The sequence below is a fragment of the Mobula birostris genome, chromosome 1, assembly GCF_030028105.1.
Source record: "Mobula birostris isolate sMobBir1 chromosome 1, sMobBir1.hap1, whole genome shotgun sequence".
NCBI classification, from domain to species: Eukaryota; Metazoa; Chordata; class Chondrichthyes; order Myliobatiformes; family Myliobatidae; genus Mobula; species Mobula birostris.
In genome coordinates, this window is record NC_092370.1 from 178,474,590 (window position 1) to 178,497,270 (window position 22,681).

Sequence of the window (22,681 nt, forward strand, 5' to 3'; positions counted from 1 at the left end):
TACCACTTTAAGTGCATTAATGTGCTCCACCTGCCATCATGTCCTGAATCTCCTTAGACACTGGTATTCTGGCATAATACAGAATTATACCTTTTGCCCAGGTAAGGCCTCCTCTGAACTGTTTGTCCATCATGAGACACTGTTATTTAGCTGCAAGTTGGTCTGCATCAACTACTGCTGTTTCTGGGCCTTTGAGAACGCCCAACCCTAAGATATGACTGTGTTGCTGTAATGGCAACCCTTAACGAAGAAGTGTTTTTTTTCTCTCTTGGAAAATATTTATTATTCAGAATGATTTATTTCCATGCATATTCTGGAGGTTTTGATGGGGTCAGTGAGACCAATGTGTGAGTCGAGTATACTATCATAGATGGTTCAGTCAGTGATTTTCTGGGAAAGTAAGTGGGTATTTTGGGAAGGTGGCTCTTCTGCCATTTACACAGAGCTTCCTTGAGCTCCAAGTGAATAGACTTGAGATTCTTAATATCATTACATGTGCTCCTCCTCCATTGCCATTGGCCAAGGATTCCTATGAATTAGAGGAGATCTTGTATCTTTTAATAGAAGCTTTCAGCACATTCTTGAACAATTTCCTCTGTTCACCTGATAAACTTAGTGGTAGAACTTGAAATGGAAGTTCTATTTTATGATGTTGTGCTGGTGTTGAGGTTTGGATTTTCAAGCACTTATGTTTTTATTTGTTTAGAGTTGGTCCTGAGGTGTGAAAAGTGGTCTACATTTTCAGAATCAGTATCAGGTTCATTACTGGTGACATATGTCATGAAATTTATTATCTTGCAGGAGTAGTACAGTGCAATACATAAAATATATTATCAACTATAAAAAGATATATACACACACATGCGCACAACACACAGTACTGTGGAAAAAGTCTTAGACACATATATAGCGAGGGTGCCTAAGTCTTTTGCACAGTACTCTATTTGTCAATGTGGAGTGAAGGGCAAATTTGTAATATATATATATATATATATATATATATATATATATATATATATATAATGAGGTATATCTGAAATCTGATGGGAATGTCAGGGAAGAAACTGTTCTTAAAATATTGAGTGTGTGTCTTTGGGCTCTTGTACCTTCCCTGTGATGGTAGTAATGAGAAGAGGGCATATCCTGGGTGTGAGTGCCACATGTTTGAGGCTTCGCCTTTTGAAACATCCTGGATGGTGGGAAGGCTAGTGCCCATGATGGAGATGGCAGAGCTTATACCCCTCTGCAGCTTTTTCTGATCCTGTGCAGTGGTCCTTCCATACCAGGTTGTGATGCCAGTTAGAGTGCTCTGTTTGGTACGTGTAGAAATTTGCTAGAGTCCTTGGCAGCATTCTAAATTTTCTCAAATTCCTAATGAACTATAGCCACTGTTGTGGTGTTCATAATTGGCCCAGGATAGATTTTCAGAGATGTTGACACCCAAGAACTTGACATAGCTCACCCTTTCCACTGCTGATCCCTTGACGAAGACCTGTGCATGACTTCTGCTTCTTGAAGTCCACAGTCAATTCCTTAATCTTACTGACGGTGAGTGCAAAGTTGTTGTTATGACAACACTACACAACCAGCCAGTCTGTCTCACACCTGTATGCTTCCTCGTCACCATCTGAGATTCTACTGACACCGGTTGTGTTGTCGGCAAGTTTATAGACGGCATTTGCGCTGTGCCTAGCCATACAGCCATAGTGTAGAGCAGTGGGCTATATACACATCCTTGTGCCTGTTGATTGTCAGCGAGGAGGAGATTGTTATTTCCAGTCTGTACTGACTCTGGTCCCCCGATGAGGAAGTCGAGGATCCAGTTGCAGAGGAAGCTACAGAGGTCCAGAATTTAAAGGCTATTGATCAGTACTGAGGGAATGGTGGTGTTGAATGCTGAGCTGTAATCAATAAACAGCGGCCTGACGTAGGTATTGCTGTTGTCCAAGTGGTCCAAAGTTTTACAGCATCTCCTTATTAATCTTTGTTGTCAAATGATGGTGTTGTGCAAGGACTGATAAGTACATGATTGATAAATTCCTTGAAGCGTTCCTTCCAGCAGATGCTGGGCATCTCTCTGGCATTAATATGTTTGGCTGTTAGTGGAGTGGCCCTTGGGTGTTTGTGCCAAAGGTGGCCTTGACAGCACTGAGAACTAGTTTTCAGTAAGTTGTATTCACACCTTCACAATTTGTACCACTAAGTCATAGATTTTGTTTTTAACCACAACTTTTAGCTTTTCCTTTGGGGTTTAGTGAGGTTTCCCTCCTTAGCCTGCCCTGAGAGAAGTATGACAAGCAAGAGGACAACACAAAATTCATGAGGTGAAATTTGCTGTCAAGACTGAACCTACCTAGTGTCTCAGCAACAAGTATTCCTGCTATGGAAATAAAACACATACATAGGTCATAACTTTGGAGGAAATTGCTGGCTTGCATCCTGAATGGAAACAAACAGAACACTCGGGTAATTTCAGTGCTTTGATTTAGAAAAAATGACAGTGCTCTAGTAGCAGCATTGTTGGTAAACAGGGAGTAGTGAAAGCTAATTCGGATGGAGGTGTTGTTTTGACTTGCTTGTTACATGGACCACAATCTTGTCATTGCTAACACTATTTCACCAGAAAGCCTGGCAGCAGACCTTGTGGTAAAACCTTTGATTCGGGAGCTGGCATTCCTTGGATTACATGAACTTCTGAGTGTGAATCTGGAAGGTGGAATGTGCCAGTCAGACCATGACACATTCAAATAACACATTCACCACATAACTTGCTTTGTAATCTTCATCAGCCTAACCCCAGAACAACAGAAGCAGATATTTAAAAGATAGTGTCTCATTGATAACATGTAACTTTCCAACAAACTGGAGCAGTAATGTGTTCAGAGTCTGGACTACAGCCAGGTCCATTACAATTAACACCTGTGAAGTGACTCTTGGGAATCATTACCAGAAAATGGAAATCCAGGACCTATTAGGAGACAGATATCTATAAACAGCAGGAAGCTGAAAGCAGTTCTAAGATACCAAGACGAAGACGGGCACAATTCTGCTCAGTTTAAGAAAAGAATAAACTTGATGTCTAATGTTACATGTTTCCAAGGAGTTGGTCAGGAGAGCAGCTGTGAAGCTATTATATATGCAGTGAGATCACAATATCAGATGTTCAGTTTCTGTTCACTATCACTACTTTTACAAGCTAACCCTGTGAATTCTGGGCTAACATTGAGATCAAGCTATTGTTAATAATTAATGAACATTTTTAAATTACTAACACCCCTTTTGAAATGAGGCTATCTGAGGTTGCTCAGTTAGGTCTGTCAGTAAGCAGGTTTGCATTGCATTTCATATCTGTTGGTCTGTCTCTGTCACTCTGTACAAAATCTTTTTGTCCTTTTCTTTACAAAAAACTTCCTTTATCCATCTTTTTTTTCCCACTGTTTTGCACAAGGTCTGCTGTAAGTCTGCTATCGGTCACTTCCCAAACTGAAAAACATTGAATTGAGCTTCCATTTATATGCGCTTTAGTCCTCTGAATTACTTGCATTACAGTTACCTTTTTTCTCTCTGCTACTTGGATATGGATGTAAGGCAGAAATAATTACGAAGTATAATAATGTTGAATTTAGAATTCTTAATCCTTGAAAAATGAAGAGCTTTCAGCCAGCATTGGTTAATGTAAAGCTGAGCTCTGATAGCCATGCAAGTTTGTTTACACAACCAAAAGTGAAGATAATGTGGTTAATGCAGAATCTACTATAATTGTTCAAAGACTGGTTCAAGAGCAGAGAATTGAGAAATATAGCTTGCATATTGTTCTAAATTTAAACTGTTTCTCTGTGGCTATTTCTTTTTAGAGTAGGTCCTATTGAATTAACAGTTAACAGATGTTGACTTTCTTTAGCAGCTATTTGCAAAGTCAGGAGCTGCCCATAATATAAACAAACAACATTCCTCCTAACTCGACATATATTCACTGTCTGAATATTTAGCTATATTTACTTATTCCAAATTCTAAGGGCATTTTTCATCTGTTCTTATAACTTCTTACTGTTGATGTTATGAAGACGTAACTTTTTTGAAAAAATATTGTAGTCTGATGTGATCAGTCATTCCACAGTAAGAGAGGCTCACAGAATACGATCTGGAAAAACTAAGTGGTTTTGAGTCAGAAAGGGAAAAAGTGAGTTGCTGTGCATTCTTCTTTAAACTGTAGTCCTTCATATTCTGATTACATAGCAAATACTTTTAGTTGTTCAGCTACGCTTGCTGTCAGATTGCTCACTACTCCTACTGTTCATACTGGGTGGGGTTTTTGATAACTACCTGCCTGGACTGCGGAAGTAGTTGAAGGATTTGGAAATATGAAACCAGTTCTGTGGGCTTTTACGCTTCACAGTCAAGCCGGAAACTCGCATTCCAGCTGAAGGCTGGAAGTCGCCGGAGGAGGAAGGTTACTTGTGTTCTCTGTCAGACTTTAGGTTTTCAACTTCTGTTCAGAATGCAGAGTTATCCGGTGATTTCAGGCCTGCAGCCCTCTAGCTTCACGCCAGTATGAACTTTATGGGTGATTTGAGACTCTGGCGAAGCCTGTTTAATCTTTCCCTGCCGAGCTCTTGGATCTTGGAATGCCAGTGAAGAAACCTTAAAGACTGGAGAAACAACAGGAAAGATGTTCTCGGAAGTTCATTCTGCTTTTGTATCGGAATTTAACTTTGCTTGACAAATTTTTGTAGTTTTAAGGTTCAGTTTGAAGGTATAGGCCTTCTCAGTCAGGGTATTCAGTATTTCTTCCTACACTTTAATTTTGGGTGGAGAGAAAATTGCATGTAATTAGGATAACTCTATTAATCTGTTGGATTTTTGAGGTAGCTGAAAATGTATTTTTGTTCTTATTATTGAAGTAGAAAGCACAGCAACATCAATATTCCTTTAGTATATAGATGCTGTCAGACAGCTATGTTTGTTTGTAGGAGACTGAAAGTCCTATTTTCATTAAGTGCTCACAGATTTTACTTTTTAGTTTGGGGGATATAATAAACTAGTTGTGATTGGGGCTACGGAGGACAAACATTGAAGTACACTTTAGAATCATACAGATTTTTGAAATTGTGTATATTAAAACCAGTAATCTATTAGCAGCAGCTGTAAGGCATGTGCTAAATTACTTAACATTTCAGAAAGGCAGTTATAAGTTTGCTTAGTAGTAGCAATATGACAGAAAATATAAGTGGTGCTGAAATGGATCAGGACAAAAATTCAGCAGCTCCAGCCCCTGAAGCTGCTTCATCACTATTCTCTGTATTTTCAATGAAAATGCCGTTTATGGGTCAACGCAGTGGGACTAAGCCAATCTCAGAACCAGCAAAACAAAAAGTTGACCAAGGCAATGCATTATTAACTTTCTATCGCTCTCTAAGTCCCAACACTGCATCTGATAATAATAAGGAGAAGAATGATACCACTAAACCTGATGAGCAGGTTGTTGCTGAAGCAAAAGAAGAAACAGAAGAAATCAACACAGAGCAAGAAAAGTCAACAGATGACGAAACTCAAATTGAAAGTACCGAAAAGCAAAAAATATCCTGTGAACCTGAGTGTTCTTTGGCACAGCCATTAATCAGAGACCTGGATGATAAAGTGCATGTGATTCGGGTTCAAACAACAAGTGATACTGACTCAGAGGATGAAGCTGGAGAGGACAAGAAACAAATCAGTGAAACTGAAGTTGCATTGACAAGTAATGAAAATTCAAAGCACACTCCAGAGCATAATTTACGAAAGGATGAGGCTCCTACATCAAGTCAGCAACAAGAAATCATTGATATTACTGAAACAGAGGAGACCGAGATAACTTCCAAACCTGAAGTTAAAACAGAAAACATCAATAATGATACCGAAAAAGAACAAAAATCACTATTTAATTTGGGGAATGATTTGGCATTACCTATGTCGACTGACAGTTCTAACAGTTCTATCCAAGGTTCTGCTACACAGATGGAGAAAGCCTTTCAAATGCCTCCTCTGTTTAGTGGCTTGCATCTATTGAAGAAAGGTGCTACAGGTGAGACAAGGGAGACAATTTCAGAGATTAAACAAAAGGATACCGATTTGGCAATGTTAAAATTGACTCAACCTGGACCAAAATCTACAGCAAAACTCTTGGCAGAATCATTACCAAAGAGAAAAGATGAAGGAAGGTCACAGGAGCCAAAGAAGAATTCGGGACTCTTAGAGCAGCTCAGTCAGTTAATTTTTGATGCACCCAATGCGGGTGATAAAACAGACGTTGCTGATGAATCTAAGAATTCTGAAAAGACAAAAGAACCACCACAAGAAGAACCACCACCAGCTGAAGCACCTATTCTTGCCCCTAGTGAGAATACTTTGGAAAGTTTCAAATCCTTTTTCTCGGGCCGTACTGTCAAAAAAGATACAGCTAATTCACTGGATCTGGAAAGCCTGAAAAAGAAAAAAAGGCCAGAAAAGGAATCCTTAAAAGCTATATTTGAAAGATCATTCCTAAAGCAATCTTCTGAACAGAAAAAACCCGCAGAATCCACAGAAGGAAAATCCGTATGTTCAAACCCTTTATTCTTATATTTTGAAAGCCTATGTTATATTATCAAATATTAACAGACAGTTATGGTTATAACTAGTTTAAATTTAAATGGTCTGAGTTCTGAAAATATAAATGATTGACAATTTTGACAAGCACAATCAACACATGATGTTGGGTATATAATAAAATCTCAAATTAGGTTTGTAGGGAAAATCAGCAAGCCAGGCAGTATCTATGGAAAAGAGTACAGTCGATGTTTTGGGCCGAGACCATTTAGCAGTCCATAGATGCTGCCTGGCCTGCTGAGTTCCTCCAGCATTTTGTGTGTGTTGCTTGGATTTCCAGCACCTGCAGAATTTCTGTTGCTTGTAGGAAAAATTGCGAGTTTAATTTCATTTTAATAGTTTTTGACATTGGTATGTGAATCTAGCTCCTCCTGCTCCTTTACTGAGGACAGGTGTAGTAAGAAAAAGTATATATGTACTTTAAAAATCTGCCATTTAGGTAGTACGTGTTATGAAAACAGAGGTTATATTAACAACCAAAATTATTTTCCATTTGAAAAATAATGAGTTGTTTCTAAGTGTTACTCGTCTATAAATATTGCATTTGTCAAATTGTAACAGATTGACTTGTTTGCCATGATAATATAATGTATGCTTACCATTTGCATGTTATTGCACATACCTTTGTAAAAGTTAGGCTTTCAGTAGTTAACCACTGGCAGTTTTCTTGTTCCCTGAACTTTTATGTAAATTAGCTTTAAGTCACCCACTGGATTGTCTGATCTCGAATTCTCATCCTCTTTCTACGTTAATTTCTGTGGAAATTTCACAGTTAATGATGCCCAATGCAGAACTATACATATAGGATCATTTTTAATTTATTTTTACTCAGGTGGTTTTAATTATGTTCCTTTTTGATTTTATTTTTGTTTTTAATGACTGACTTAATGTTCCTTGCTGTATTCTCCATGTGTGATTGTAGAGTGAAAGCCTCAGTCAAGCCCGGATCCAAACAATGAGGTAGAAATTAAAATGTGTTCCAACTACTATTTTTAGGTCAATAACTGCTTCACAACATGTTCACTTACTTTGTCCTTCTCTCTATACATGAGTTTGATTGCTAATTCATAGGTTCCATCTTTAGCAAATTTTTAAAGCAAATCACAGTCAAAGGCACACTTCTGACACTGGATGCAGGAATTATTTCTTGTGGCCTTTTCATGCTAGTACACTGAAGAGATGCAGTTTAAGTACTTGAAATCTAATCAATTTCCTTCAATCCATACTTTTCATAAAAAGCTTCACTGAGGATTCAGCAGTGTTATTTGTAATAAAGTGACATTGAATTAGATTTAAAAACGCAAACACGAGGAAATGTGCAGATGCTGAAAATTCAAGCAACACACACGAAATGCTGGTGGAACGCAGCAGGCCAGACAGCATCCATAGGAAGAAGAACTGTTGACGCTTTGGGCCGAGACCCTTTGTCAGGACTAACTGAAAGAAGAGATAGTAAGAGATTTGAAAGTGGGAGGGGGAGGGGGAGATCTGAAATGATAGGAGAAGACAGGAGAGGGAGGGATAAAGCTAAGAGCTGGAAAGTTGATTGGCAAAAGGGATACAAGGCTGAAGAAGGGAGAGGATCATGAGATGGGAGGCCTAGGGAGAAAGAAAGGGGGTTGGAGCACCAGAGGAAGATGGAGAGCAGGCAAGGAGTTATTGTGAGAGGGACAGAGAGAGAAAAAAGGGGAGGAAAATAAATAAATAAATAAATAAATAAATAAAGGCTGGGGTAAGAAGGGGAGGAGGGGCATTAACAGAAGTTAGAGAAGTCAGTGTTCATGCCATCAGGTTGGAGGCTACCCAGACGGAATATATGGTGTTGTTCCTCCAACCTGAGTGTGGCTTCATCTTGACAGTAGAGGAGGCCATGGATGGACATATCAGAATGGGAATGGGACGTGGAATTAAAATGTGTGACCACTGAGAGATCCTGCTTTTTCTGGTGGACAGAGTGTAGGTGTTCAGTGAAATGGTCTCCCAGTCTGCATCGGGTCTCGCCAATATATAGAAGGCCACATCGGGAGCACCAGACGCAGTATATCACCCCAGCCGACTCATAGGTGAAGTGTCACCTCACCTGGAAGGACTGTCTGGGGCCCTGAATGGTGGTGAGGGAGGATGTGTAAGGGCATGTGTAGCACTTGTTCCGCTAACAAGGATAAGTGCCAGGAGGGAGATCAGTGGGAAGGGATGGGGGGGACGAATGGACAAGGGAGTCGCGTAGGGAATGATCCCTGCGGAAAGCAGAAAGCGGGGGTGGGAGTGGAAGACGTGCTTGGTGGTGGGATCCCGTTGGAAGTGGCGGAACTTACAGAGAATTATATGTTGGACCAGGAGGCTGATGGGGTGGTAGGTGAGGACAAGGGGAACCCTATCCCTAGTGGGGTGGTGGGAGGATGGGGTGAGAGCAGATGTGTGTGAAATAGGAGAGATGCATTTGAGAGCAGAGTTGATGGTGGAGGAAGGGAAGCCTCTTTCTTTAAAAAAGGATGGCATCTCCTTCGTCCTGGAATGAAAGGCCTCATCCTGAGAGCAGATGCGGCGGAGACGGAGGAATTGCGAGAAGGGGATGGCATTTTTGCAAGAGACAGGGTGGGAAGAGGAATAGTCAACCCAGGTAGGCATTTTTGCAAGTTGAACACCTATGCTCTGTCTGCCAGAGAAAGCAGGATCTCCCAGTTACCACACATTTTAATTCCAAGTCCCATTCCCATTCTGATATGTCCATCCATGGCCTCCCCTACTGTCAAGATGAAGCCACACTCAGGTTGGAGGAAAACACCCTGTATTCCATCTGGGTAGCCTCCAACCTGATGGCATGAACATTGACTTCTCTAACTTCCGTTAATGCCCCTCCTCCCCTTCTTAGCCCATCCCTTATTTATTTATTTGTTTATTTATTTATTATTTTTTTCCTTTTTTTCCTCTCTCTGTCCCTCTCACAATAACTCCTTGCCTGCTCTCCATCTTCCTCCAGTGCTCCCCTCCTCCTTTCTTTCTCCCTAGGCCTCCCGTCCCATGATTCTCTCCCTTCTCCAGCCTCGTATCCCTTTTGCCAATCAACTTTCCAGCTTCTAGTTTCATCTCTCCCCCTCCTGTCTTCTCCTATCATTTCGGATCTCCCCCTCCCACTTTCAAATCTCTTACTATTTCTTCTTTCAATTAGTCCTGACGAAGGGTCTCGGCCCGAAACGTCAACCGTGCTTCTTATGGATGCTGTCTGGCCTGCTGCATTCCACCAGCATTTTGTGTATGTTGCTTAAATTAGGTTTATTGGGTGTGGTTAATGTGCTGAGGATGCACATACTGAAATTGTCTTTTTGGGTGAGGTCATCATCTTATTGGTTAATTTGACTAACTATTCAGTATAATACTTTGAGGGAATATATAAGTTTGCTGGGTAAGCTTTGTTGCAATTAAGAAGCTAATTAATTTCAGTGAGATTTGACTACTCACTGACAAACTGAAAAGTGATAAAACCAAAACAGATGAAGAAAGCCAAGTGCTCGTTAGCTTAGATCAAATGTGATCACTAATGCTACATGTTAATCCCACATGTGTCGCTTTGGTCCTTTATCATCTTGGTACCATTGTCATTAAATAAAATATGCAACGTACTAATTTTACTTGTGAAGTAAAAATACTGAAAAATCCTGTTAATCTATTTGTCATTAGGACTTCCATTTTCCACTTTCTAATAAGGAACGATCACAGTGCAATTTGAGACATCAGTTTTTTTTGTACCTTACTATAGGATGGCATATTGGTGTTTATTGAAGCTGTCTGAAGTTTCAAAATAGGGAAGTATTGTTACAATTCTCCCGAATGTCGGTGAGTCATCCATGGAGTTCAAAAAACAGCTTTATTGCTCTTCTTTAAGGAATTATATACTAGCATTGGAGATAATAGAAAGAGATTCACTTGGCTAATTCTTACATTGAGAGGAAGTTACTAAAAAGTTGTTTCTATATTTCATTTTAGTCATAGTAGTCATAGTCATACTTTATTGATCCCGAGGGAAATTAGGTTTCGTTACAGTTGCACCAACCGAGAATAGAGTATAGATATAGCAATATAAAACCATAAATAATTAAATAATAAAATGTAAAATATGCCAGATGGAAGTAAGTCCAGGACCAGCCTATTGGCTCAAGGTGTCTGACCCTCCAAGGGAGGAGTTGTAAAGTTTGATGGCCACAGGCAGGAATGACTTCCTATGACGCTCAGTGTTGCATCTTGGTGGAATGAGCCTCTGGCTGAATGTACTCCTGTGCCCCACCAAGAGTCCAGTTCCATCCCCACAACATCACTGGCCTTACAAATGAGTTTGTTGATTCTGTTGGTGTCTGTTACCCTCAGCCTGCTGCCCCAGCATACAACAGCAAACATGATAGCACTGGCCACCACAGACTCGTAGAACATCCTCAGCATCGTCCGACAGTGTTTGAATGAGGAGCAATCAGGTTGGACTGTCTAAAATCCTAAGCAATCATGACAGGATAGATGCTGAGAAATATCCATTAATGGTAGAGTCTCAAACAAGGGGATATGGCTAAAAGATGGTCATTTACAAATGAATTGCACAGAAATTTCTTCCTGCAGATCTCTTACAGAGGGTGACAAATCTCTGGAATCCCTGGAGGGATGCGGAGACTTGATCACTGGAGATATTTAAAGAGGGGTAAGATACATTTTGAAACATTGGAAATTGATGGCTATAATTAATTGGGACAGAAGAGTGGTTGAAGCCTGGGATAGATAGCCACAATTATGTTTAATAGGGAGAGGGCAGGCCTGAGGGGATAGGTGTGCTGCTGCTTCTATTTTTTTATATGCTATGGAACAGCAGACACCCATGGCATTGATGCTACTGAAGTACTAATATTGTTTGCTATATTAGCAATCCCAAAACAAAGTATGGGAATTGATTTTAAGATCAATGCAAAAGATCAGTTTTTGTTCCAGAATTACAGGGAAGACTATTTAGTGCATTATTTCTGTACTGGAGTAAGTTGAAGGATAAATGTCAGTTTTGATATCAGGTGGACACTTTGCTTACTGAATAATGAAGTGGGATCTGCTGCCTTCGTCTGACAGGTTAGTTAGGGCTTCAGCAGAAGATCTCACTAAAGGATGGAAAGTCCAAAAATGCAACACACACTTAGAGCAGCACATGCTAATAACAAGAGATCTCATTGGAGCTCTTTGTGAATATATATTACAGCCATTAAAGACGGAATGATTATTTTCATGGGTCCAGAGAGTCTTCTGTTTTCTTTCAATCTTGATACTCCCTGCTACTTCAATTATGGTTTATTAAATCTTTTGTATGAAGTCAAGCAGCAAAATATGGAAACTGTTCTTTCTCAAGTAAGGGACTGCAGGATTAGTGTGTGTGGGTGGGGAGGAACAAGACTTTGTGTTAGATACAAGACTGTAGGTTAATAAGCAAACTTTTACAGGTGCAGTATATATATATATATATATATATATATAAAATAGTTAAATTCAAAATAATGCAATAACAAAAAATAATTGAGGTAGTGAGGTAGTGTTTATGGATTCAATGTCCATTTAGAAATCAGGTGGCAGAGGTGAAGAAGCTGTTTCTAAATCTCTGAGTGTGTGCCTTCGTGCTTCTATACCTCCTTCCTAATGGTAACAATTGTTAAGGTTGCAGTTATACAGTTATAAAAGATGACATTTTCTTTGTCATTATCCTTTGGATATTTGGTTCCAGAGAGACTAATGGTTAAAGTGAGGTGATTGGAGGTTATTTTTTTCCCTCTATTTGTCAGTTAGATGCAAGTAATATAGCTACAATGAAATAGCTTTGCTTGCATGTACCTGATACTTAAAAACAAGGCTATAACACTGTTACCGTGATATCGATGACAGTCTTAGCCATTGCTCCATCCAGTGTTGTAAGGTGATTGAATTAAGTTGTTTGAAATCTGGCTTCACTGATGGTGAGGATTTAAACTGAAAAGAGTGTTCAAGCATCTACATGGTCCATCTGTCTAAAGATATTTGCCAATAGTTTGGCTGAATTATTTTACCAATATTATGTCGAGCTTCTTTCTGCTCAAGGATGGGTACGTTGATGGAGTTGTCTTCCCCAATTGACCATTTGACTGTCCATCATTCAAAATGAAATGCAGTTGACTACAAAATATTGGTCTGTTCCTTTGGCCGTGGTTTACTTAACCTTGTAATTAGCCTTTGATTAATATACCTAAAGGCTTGTGTTTTCACCAATATGGCTGCATTTTATGCATATTTGTAGTGACTCTTGGCTTTCCTGGTGTTGAAGCTTGATGGTAGTCTCAAAGATTGCTTTTCTTAATTTCAACATTTATTGTCTGAGCTGAGTAGGTTACTAGGCTGTTAAAAGGGGAAATTCAGGTAGGAATAGCAAAGGAGCACACACACAAAATGCTGGAAGAATTCAACAGGCCAGGCAGCATCTATGGAAAAGAGTAAACAGTCAATGTTTTGGGTTGAGACCCTTCATCCAGAACTGGAAAAAAGATGAGAAGTCAGAGTAAGAGAGTGGGGGGAGGAGAGGAAGAAATACAAGGTAGTAAGTGATAGGTGAGACTGCAAGAGGAGGAGGGGTGAAGAAAGGAGCTGGGAAGTTGGTTGGTAAAAGAGGTAAAAAAACTGGAGAAGGGGGAATCTAATAGGAGAGGACAGAAATCCATGGAAGAAAGGAAAGGGGGAGGAGCACCAGAAGGGGGTAACGGGCAGGTAACAGATAAAGTGAGAGAGGGAAATGGGAATGGGGAATCATGAAGGCGGTGGGGTGGGGGGGACCATTACCAGAATTTCAAAAAATTGTTTCTCATGCCATCAGGTTGGAAGCTACCCAAACAGAATATAAGGTGCTGCTCCTTCAACCCGAGTGTGGCCTCATTATGGTAGCAGAGGAAGCCACGGACCGACATGTGGGAATGGGAAGTGAAGTTAAAATGGGTGGCCACTGGGAGATCCTGCTTTTTCTGGTGGATTAAGCCTAGGTGCTCCTCCTCCCTTACTACCATTCAGGGCCCCGAACTGTCCTTCCAGGTGAGTCGACACTTCACCTGTGAATCTGTTGGTGTCATCTACTGTATGCAGTGCTCCCGGTGTGGCCTCCTGTATGTCGGTGAGACCCGACGTAGATTGGGAGACTGCTTTGCCAAGCACCTATGCTCTGTCCACCAGGAAAAGTGGGATCTCCCAGTGGCCACCCATTTTAATTCCACTTTCCATTCCCATTCTGACACATCAGTCCATGGCCTCCTCTACTGCCACAATGAGGCCACACTCAGGTTAGAGGAGCAACACCTTATAATCCATCTGGGTAGCCTCCAACATGATGGCATGAACATCGATTTGCCGAACTTCTGGTAATGCTCCCCCCACATTCCTTCACCATTCCCCATTCCCATTTCCCTCTCTTATCTTATTTTTTCACCTACCCATCACCTCCCTCTGGTGCTCCTCCCCCTTCCCTTTCTTCCATGGCCTCTGTCCTCTCCGATTCCCCCTTCTCCAGCCCTTTATCTCTTTCACCAATCAACGTCCCAGCTCTTTATTTCACCCCTCCCCCTCTCCCGGTTTCACCTATCACCTACTAACAAATTTCTTCTTCCCCTCCCCCCATCTTCTTACTCCGACTTCTCATGTTTTCTCTCCAGTTCTGATGAAGGATCTCAGTCTGAAACATCGACTGTTTACTCTTTTTCATAGACGCAGCCCGGCCTGTTGAGTTCCTCCAGCATTTTTGCGTCTGTCTGTCTTGGATTTCCAGCATCTGCAGATTTTCTCTTGTTGTGATTGGACTATCTACACTACCTCACTATTTATTTTGCACTACTTAATTAATTTAATCTTTTTATATATATATTTCTTGTTGTAATTTATGTGTTTTATGTTTTGCAATGTACTGCTGCCACAAACAACAAATTTCATGATATATACCAGTGATATTAAACCTAATTCTGATTCTCAAATACGTTTAGGTATTGGTTGGATTTTGACAATGTGATGGTTTCATGGCCACAATATCAGACGCTATATTAAAATTTTAAATTATTTATTTATTTTCCCCTGTTTCTATGGTAGGATATTTCACAGATTCAATTTTCCCAAGTTAACCATAATGCTCCAGTATTCTTTATGCTTAGTTCCTCCCCGTCCCTTGTTCGGCACATTGGACGGCAACCTTGCTGTTTCTTTTATGTTTGTCTGTTTTATGAGGCTGAGTTGCTCACTCTGTGTTCATACCTGGCACAGATGTAAAGTGTGCAAGGAGCCGTCTGGTTTTGAACCCAGGACCTATTGTTCTGAAGTTCGGGTGTGGATACTACTACACTGCCAGCACAGACATCCTTCATGCTTATTCATTAGATAGTTAGATTGTGGTCCATAATGCAGACATGAGTGATTAGTTTTGAGATACTAAGTCTGATTTTTTTAATAAAGTGATAGTACCATGCACGGCGAAGGAAGATGTATATTCCTAAAGCAAGACTTTGCCTGCACAACCTAGCAACCGCCTCTTTAAATATACCCAAAGATTTGGCTTTCACAGCCATCTGTGGCAATGAATTCCTCAGATTCACCACCTGCTGGCTAAGTAAATTCCTCTCATCTTTGTTCTAAATGGACATCCCTCTAATCTGAGGCTGTGCCCTCTGGTCCTAGACTCCCCCACTATAGGAAACAACCTCTCCACATCTGCTTTATATAGGCCCATCGATATTCAATAGGTTTCAATGAGATCTCACTCATTTTTTATGAACTCCAGTGAGTACAGACAGAGCCATCAAATGCTCCTCATGCATTAACTCTTTCATTTCTGGAATCATTCTCGTGAACTTCCTCTGGACCCTCTCCAATGCCAGCACATCTTTTCTTACATAAGGGACCCAAAGCTATTCACAATACTCCAAGCCACACACATCAAAGTTGCTGGTGAACGCAGTAGGCCAGGCAGCATCTCTAGGAAGAGGTACAGTCGACGTTTCAGGCCCAGACCCTTCGTCAGGACTAACTGAAGGAAGAGCTAGTAAGAGATTTGAAAGTGGGAGGGGGAGGGGGAGATCCAAAATGATAGGAGAAGACAGGAGGGGAGGGATGGAGCCAAGAGCTGGACAGTTGATTGGCAAAAGGGATATGAGAGGATCATGGGACAGGAGGCCCAGGGAGAAGGGAAGGGGGGGGGAAGATACTCCAAGCGTTGTCTGACCAATCCCTTTTAAAGCCTCAGCAATACATCTTTGCTTTTATGTCCTAGTCCTCTCAAAATGATTGCTAACATTGCATTTGCCTTCCTTGCCACTGACTCAACCTGCAAGTTAATCTTTAGGGAATCCTGTGTGAGGACTCCTATGTAACCTTTGCGCCTCCTGATTTTTGAATTTTCTTCCTGTTTGTAAAGTAGTCTGCAGCTTAATTCCTTCTACGAAAGTGCATGACCATACACTTCCCTACACTATATTCTATCTGCCACTTCTTTGCCCATTTTCCTACTCTTTCTAAGTTCTTCTGCAGACTCTGCTTCCTGAACAGGACCTGCCTCTCCACTTATCTTTGAATCGTCCACAGACTTGGACACGAGCCAGGAAAAGTCCCCTTTATTCCCATTCTTTTCCTCCTGACAGTCAACTAATTTTCTATCCATGCTGGTATCTTTCCTGTTATACCAGATATGTAATTACATATCTTGTTAAGAAACCTCTGGCTAGCTGGTGTATAATTTCATCATCTGCCTCCCTTTCTTCCTAAAGAATGGGGTGACAGGTGCAATTTTTCGGTCCTCTGGAACTGTGCCAGAATCTAGTGCCTGAAAGATCATTTCTAATGCCTCCACAATCTCTTCGGCTACCACTTTTAGAAGTGTTGGGTATAGTCCATTTGGTCCAGATGACTTACTTGCCATCAGACTTTCAGCTTCCCAAGCACCTTCCCCCTGGTATTAGCAACTACACTTCTGCCCCCTTACACTCAAAATTCTAGCATACTGCTAATGTCTTCCACAGCGAAGAGTGGTATAAAATACTTATTCATTTGTCCACCATTTATTTGTCCCCATTGCTAACTCTCCTGAGTTAATTTCCAGTGGTCTGATATCCACTCTTGCCTCTCTTACTCTTTATATATCTGAACAAGCTTTTGGAATACTCTTTAATATTATTAGCTAACTTACCCTCACATTTCATCTTTTCTCTCGTTATAGCATTTTTAGTTGCCTTCGGTTGGTTTAAAAGTTTCCCAATCTGACTTCCCACTAATTTTTGCTATATTATATACCTCTCTTTTGCTTTTATGCTGTCTTTGACTTCCCTTGTCAGCCATAGCTGCCTCACCTTCCTTCTAGAATACTTCTTTATCTTTGCGCCTTCTGAATTGCTCCCAAAAACTCTAGCTATTGCTGTTCTGCCACCATCCTTGCTAGTATCTCCTTCCACTCAACAGTAGCTCTCTTATGCCTTTGTAATTCCATTGACTCCACTCAATACTGATACATCTGACTTTAATTTTTTCATCTCAAATTAGACTACTCTGGACTACCCGGATCAAATTTTATGCTCATTCTGATCAGAGATTAAGGGAGCTAGGGCTTTACTCTTTGGAGAGAAGGAGGATGAGAGGAGACATGATAGAGGTGTACAAGATATTAAGAGGAATAGATTGAGTGGACAGCCAGCGCCTCTTCCCCAGGGCACCACTGCTCAGTACAAGAAGACATGGCTTTAAGGTAAGAGGTGGGAAGTTCAAGGGGGATATTAGAGGAAGGTTTTTTACTCAGAGAGTGGTTGGTGCGTGGAATGCACTGCCTGAGTCAGTGGTGGAGGCAGATACACTAGTGAAATGTAAGAGACTACTAGACAAGTATATGGAGGAATTTAAGGTTGGGGGGGTTATATGGGAGGCAGGGTTTAAGGGTCGGCACAACATTGTGGGCCGAAGGGCCTGTACTGTGCTGTACCAGCCTATGTTCTGTGTTCTATGTTCTATTCCACCTAAAGTCTTTCTGCGTTTAAATTTCACTAATAGATAGACCCAGTCCAAAACAATTATTTAATAAATTACAGATGAATTGCAAATATTAAGCAAAAATTAAAAATCAATATGTTAATTAATAACAAACTGATTAAAAGCAAGTAAAGAAAAATAATCAAATCATTTGCATTTACTTTTCCAGTCAGGATCAACAACATTAATTGTGTCTGTTATGCCAAATGCAGCTGATATTTTTACAGCTCAGTATTGTCATACCTCCAGCTTGTCCTGATTTCAAGAAGTGAGATGAGCTGAGCTGTCTTGTGATACATGTCAACCAGTGGTTCTGGCCTATTGATGCATCAAGTGCCAACAGGGAAAACTTCCTTTTAATGGGATTTACCAGTGATCAATAACCTTCCAACCACAAAGTTAGCTCACATGGATCCAGGGTGAGCTAATTTAATGGATACAAAATTAGATTGGTTCTTGGTGGGAGACAGAGGGTTGTTTTTGAGACTGGAGGCCTATAAAGCACTGGTGTAATGCAGGAATTAGTGCTAGGTCAACTTTTGTTTGTCATTTACATTAATGAGTTGAATGAAAATGCAAGTGGTATGATGACTGAGTTTATAGATGATACTGAAATTGGGTATACGGTGGACAGTGAAGACGTTTATTTAAGCTTACGATGGGATCTTGATTGACTGGGCAAGTATGCTGAGGAATAGCTGATGAATTTAATTTGGATAAATGCGAGGTATTGCATTTTGGTAAGACAACCCAAGGCAATACTTGCACAGTGAATGGCAAGGCTCTGAGGAGTGCTGTAAAACTGAAAGACCTATGAGTACAAGTTGACAAGGTGGTGAAGAAGACATATGGCATGCTTGCTTTCATCAGTCAGGCTTTTAAGTACAAGAGTTGGTACATCATGTTGCAGCTGTGCAAGCCATGGGTAAGGCCACATTTGGGGATCTGGTTGTGACCTGCTTGAGAAAGAATGCAGTTAAACTCGAAAGGATTAAAAAAATATTTATAAGGCTGTTAGCAGGACTGAAGGGTTTGAATGGGCTAGGATTTTTTTTCTTGTAGTATAGGAAGCTGGGGGTAACTTTATAGAGCTATATAAAATCTTGAGGGGAATAGATAAGGTGAATAGCCACAGTCTTTTCTCCAGGGTAGGGGAGTCCAAAACTAGAGGATAGAGGGTAAAGGTTTAAAGTGAGAGGGAGAAAATTTGAAAGGGACCCAAGAATGTCTTTTTCATATAGTGCGATGCACCTGTGGAACTAGCTGCCAGAGGAAGTGGCAGAGGCAGGTACAAATATACCATTAAAATTATATTTGGATAGGAATAGTTTGGTGTGGTATCAGTTGAACATGAGTAAATTGGACCGGTTCAATTAGGCAACTTAGTTTGCCTGAATGAGTTGTACCGAAGCGCCTGTTTTCTGTCCTATATCCCAGAATCGTTGAACTGAAGTCTATATCATGTATGAACTCCAAAGTGTAATACAGATATAAATTAAATCTAGCAGTAGGTACCAGCTATATTCTATTTATAGTTGACCTGGCCTGACATCATGTTCTGCGCAAATAATCAAAAGTTGTAGGATAAACAGAATTCAATCGGTCTCTGTGTGTATCCTATATCGTTAACCCTTCACATGTGGCAAAATTGGAAGGAATAAATGTGGGAAATGGGTACTAAACAAATACAGTGTAGATCTATTCCAAAGAAATGCAACATAAGATTCGTTATTGTATTAAAGTAAGAGCTGTGCCAGGCATCTACCTTTCTTGCATGTGCTTTCTCTAATATCTCTCTTTTAACTTTTATCACAGGATTTATCTCCGTCAGATTCAGAAGACCGAACTCCTGGACGACTTCATGCCATTTGGCCACCCCCCAAACCAAAAGATGAGGAAGAAAAAGTGGGGCTAAAATACACAGAAGCTGGTAAGAAGCAACTAGTCACTGATCAAGAAACAACTTGATGCTTTATTAAACGTATTGATATAAAATTCAATTTAATTATTTGTGTGGCAATTTTAGAATTATTTGTTTGTATGGATTTTGATTTACTCTCTGAAGCTTGTAAATGTGACATGTCTGTAAAATGTAAGTAGCCCTTTTGTGCAGTACTACCACACTTAATGGTATTAGCAGCTTGTGCCAGATTTGGGAAGATGTATTGAGTGGAAAATGGTTTGGACTTTTGATCAGAAACATACACTTCACTGCGAAGAACCATCTAGCATGTAGATACTAAACTGCATTATCTAATTGGCTAACTGAGCAAATAGCTTCTTCCTTTTGGTCTACCATATGTTATCCATATTATCCATTTATGCACCTTTGGGCCATATTGAGGTATTAAATACTCAGTAGAGTTATATTGGTTAAACTTACTTTTGGATTGTATTGCACAGAAAATATTTTGTGACTGAACTTGTATTCAGCCGAATCAGATGAACGCCCAATGTACTTTACCTTGTAAGTTGATGTGTAGGCAAATTAATTCTGTTTGAATGGTATTCAACAGCATAATCTACAAGTTAAATATAGAAGGTATCAAGTTTTGAATTGGGTTTGCAACATCTATCTACTGTTTCTAGATGTTTCACAAAGCTGAAAACAACCTGCAGTGCCTGTTGGTCCAGTTCAGTTTTGACACCATGTGACAGTAACCCAGTCAATGGATTGTTCACATTTTTTTCTGATATCTTTTTCTTCAGTATTCATTTTATTGCTTTTATTTGGTAACTCCATTTTTTGTTCTCAGTGCAATTAACCATTCCTGTAGAAATTGAAATGAGGGAGCGAGAATTGGAGGAGCAAATTTGTGTGTATGTGTGTGTGTATATATATATATATATATATATATATATAAAAATAAGACCATAAGACAAAGGAGCAGAAGTCGGCCATTTGGCCCATCGAGTCTGCTCCACCATTTTATCATGAGTTGATCCATTCTCCTATTTAGTCCCACTCCCCCGCCTTCTCACCATAACCTTTGATGCCCTGGCTACTCAGATACCTATCAATCTCTGCCTTAAATACACCCAGTGACTTGGCCTCCACTGCTGCCTGTGGCAACAAATTCCATATATTCATATATAGCAGATATTTGTAGTAAGTCCATACTGTAAAAGGGATGGATGGTTTGGAGTTTGTAAAATGTGTGCAGGATAGTTTTTTGCAGCAATACATAGAGGTACCAACTAGAAAAGGGGCAGTGTTGGATCTCCTGTTAGGGAATGAGATAGGTCAGGTGACGGAGGTTTGTGCTGGGGAGCACTTCGGGTCCAGTGATCACAATGCTATTAGTTTCAATATAATTATGGAGAAGCCTAGGTCTGGGCCCAGGGTTGAGATTTTTGATTGGAGAAAGGCTAACTTTGAGGACATGCAAAAGGATTTAGAAGGAGTGGATTGGGACAATTTGTTTTATGGGAAGAATGTAATAGAGAAATGGAGATCATTTAAAGGTGAAATTTTGAGAGTACGGTATCTTTATGTTCCTGTTAGGTTGAAAGGAAAGGTTAAAAGTTTGAAAGAGCCATGCTTTTCAAAGGATATTGGAAACTTGGTTTGGTAAAAGAGAGATATCTACAATAAATATAGGCAGCATGGAGTATATGAGGTGCTTGAGGAATATAAAGAATGCTGTGATTCTGCATAAGCATAATTGCAAGCCTTGAGGTTCCGATAACTTTGGGTAGTTGAATAGCTGAGATTTGCAGCACAGTGGTGTAGCTGGTGGACATGCTTCTTCACACCTCCATCAAATCAGGTTCGATCCTGACTTAAGGCACTGCCTTTGTGCCGGTTGCACAGTCTCCTTGTGGCTGCATGTGCTTCTTCCCACACATCAAAGACCTGCAGGTTGGTAAATTAAATGGCCACTGTAGATTGACCCCTGGGCAGAGTTCAGAGTAGTGGTATAATTTAAGAGAATCGATAGGATTGTGTGGAGAATAAAATGAAATTAATATAAATGGGTTCTTAATGGTCAGCATGAACTCAGAGAATGGCAGGACCTGTTTCCATAGAGTAAGGCTACTGACTACTTAGCGGCAGCATTGAGTAAATCAGGGTAATTGTGCTCATTCACATCCTGATGGCATTTACTGCATTGAGGATTCTAACCTGCACAACCACCTAAAGTCATTAGGATTTCTAAGCAGTCTTCTTAATTGGCTGCTCAGCAGTGTTGTTCAGTTTACGGTTTCCAGTTGCTGTCGTGGCTTTAGCAAGTTCCATCCTGACAGTAGTTCCAAATAAATCAGTGAATATCATTCATTTTCATCTCCTGAGAAGTCTCTGAGAATCTGTACTCAATTGCATCCATAATAAATGTGCCTTTCCTGAGGTGAGCTGCCTCAGGAACGGGTTTCCCACATACAAAATGCTGGTGGAACGCGACAGGCCAGGCAGCATCTTTAGGAAGAGGTACAGTCGACGAATCTCTTACTATCTCTTCTTTCAGTTAGTCCTGACGAAGGGTCCCGGCCCAAAAAACCGATTGTACCGCTTCCTATAGATGCTGCCTGGCCTGCTGCGTTCACTAGCATTTTTTGTGTGTGTTGCTTGAATTTCCAGCATCTGCAGATTTCCTCATGTCAGGAACAGCTCTACTGTTTTCCTCTTGCAGTGTTGAAATGCTAGGATGGCCTCATCTGGGAAGTTCAGTGTCTCTAAAGGAGATTATCTGGTGGTATTTCTTTGCCATCTGTAGGATCTTGTGTACCTGCCTTTATCTACACTATTTATTTGCCTTTAAGGTCTTGGGATTTCCTCTGATTTTGAAAGAAACTGTTTAAATCTGACTCTTCCTTTTCTGGTTTTCTGTTTATTACTCAGAACACAAGCTATCCACTGATATCTACTATGAACCTGGGGAATCTCATGGCTACTTTAACTATAGCTCCATCCACCTATACCTAACTATACCTCCAGTAAAGACAATCTTCCATTCTCTCATTGTCTCTGCCAAATGTGTTCTCCAGGTGAAGCTTTCTACCCTTGGACCTCTGAAATATACTTCCTTGG

General features: G+C 40.4%; 1 protein-coding gene across 2 annotated transcripts in view; it reads left to right on the top strand.

Annotated features, from left to right (window-relative positions):
- Positions 1-22,681, top strand: part of fmn1 (formin 1) — a 411,005-nt gene that overhangs the window by 93,081 nt on the left and 295,243 nt on the right. Inside the window, exons 1-2 of one of the 2 annotated variants that reach the window (XM_072266835.1) lie at positions 4,381-6,573; positions 19,468-19,582. In XM_072266835.1, coding sequence (XP_072122936.1) covers positions 5,212-6,573; positions 19,468-19,582 — 1,477 coding nt within the window. In that variant the 5' untranslated portion in view covers positions 4,381-5,211. Of the gene's footprint in view, positions 1-4,380; positions 6,574-19,467; positions 19,583-22,681 lie in introns of those variants that run through there. The other variant, XM_072266825.1, reaches the window with a different exon arrangement.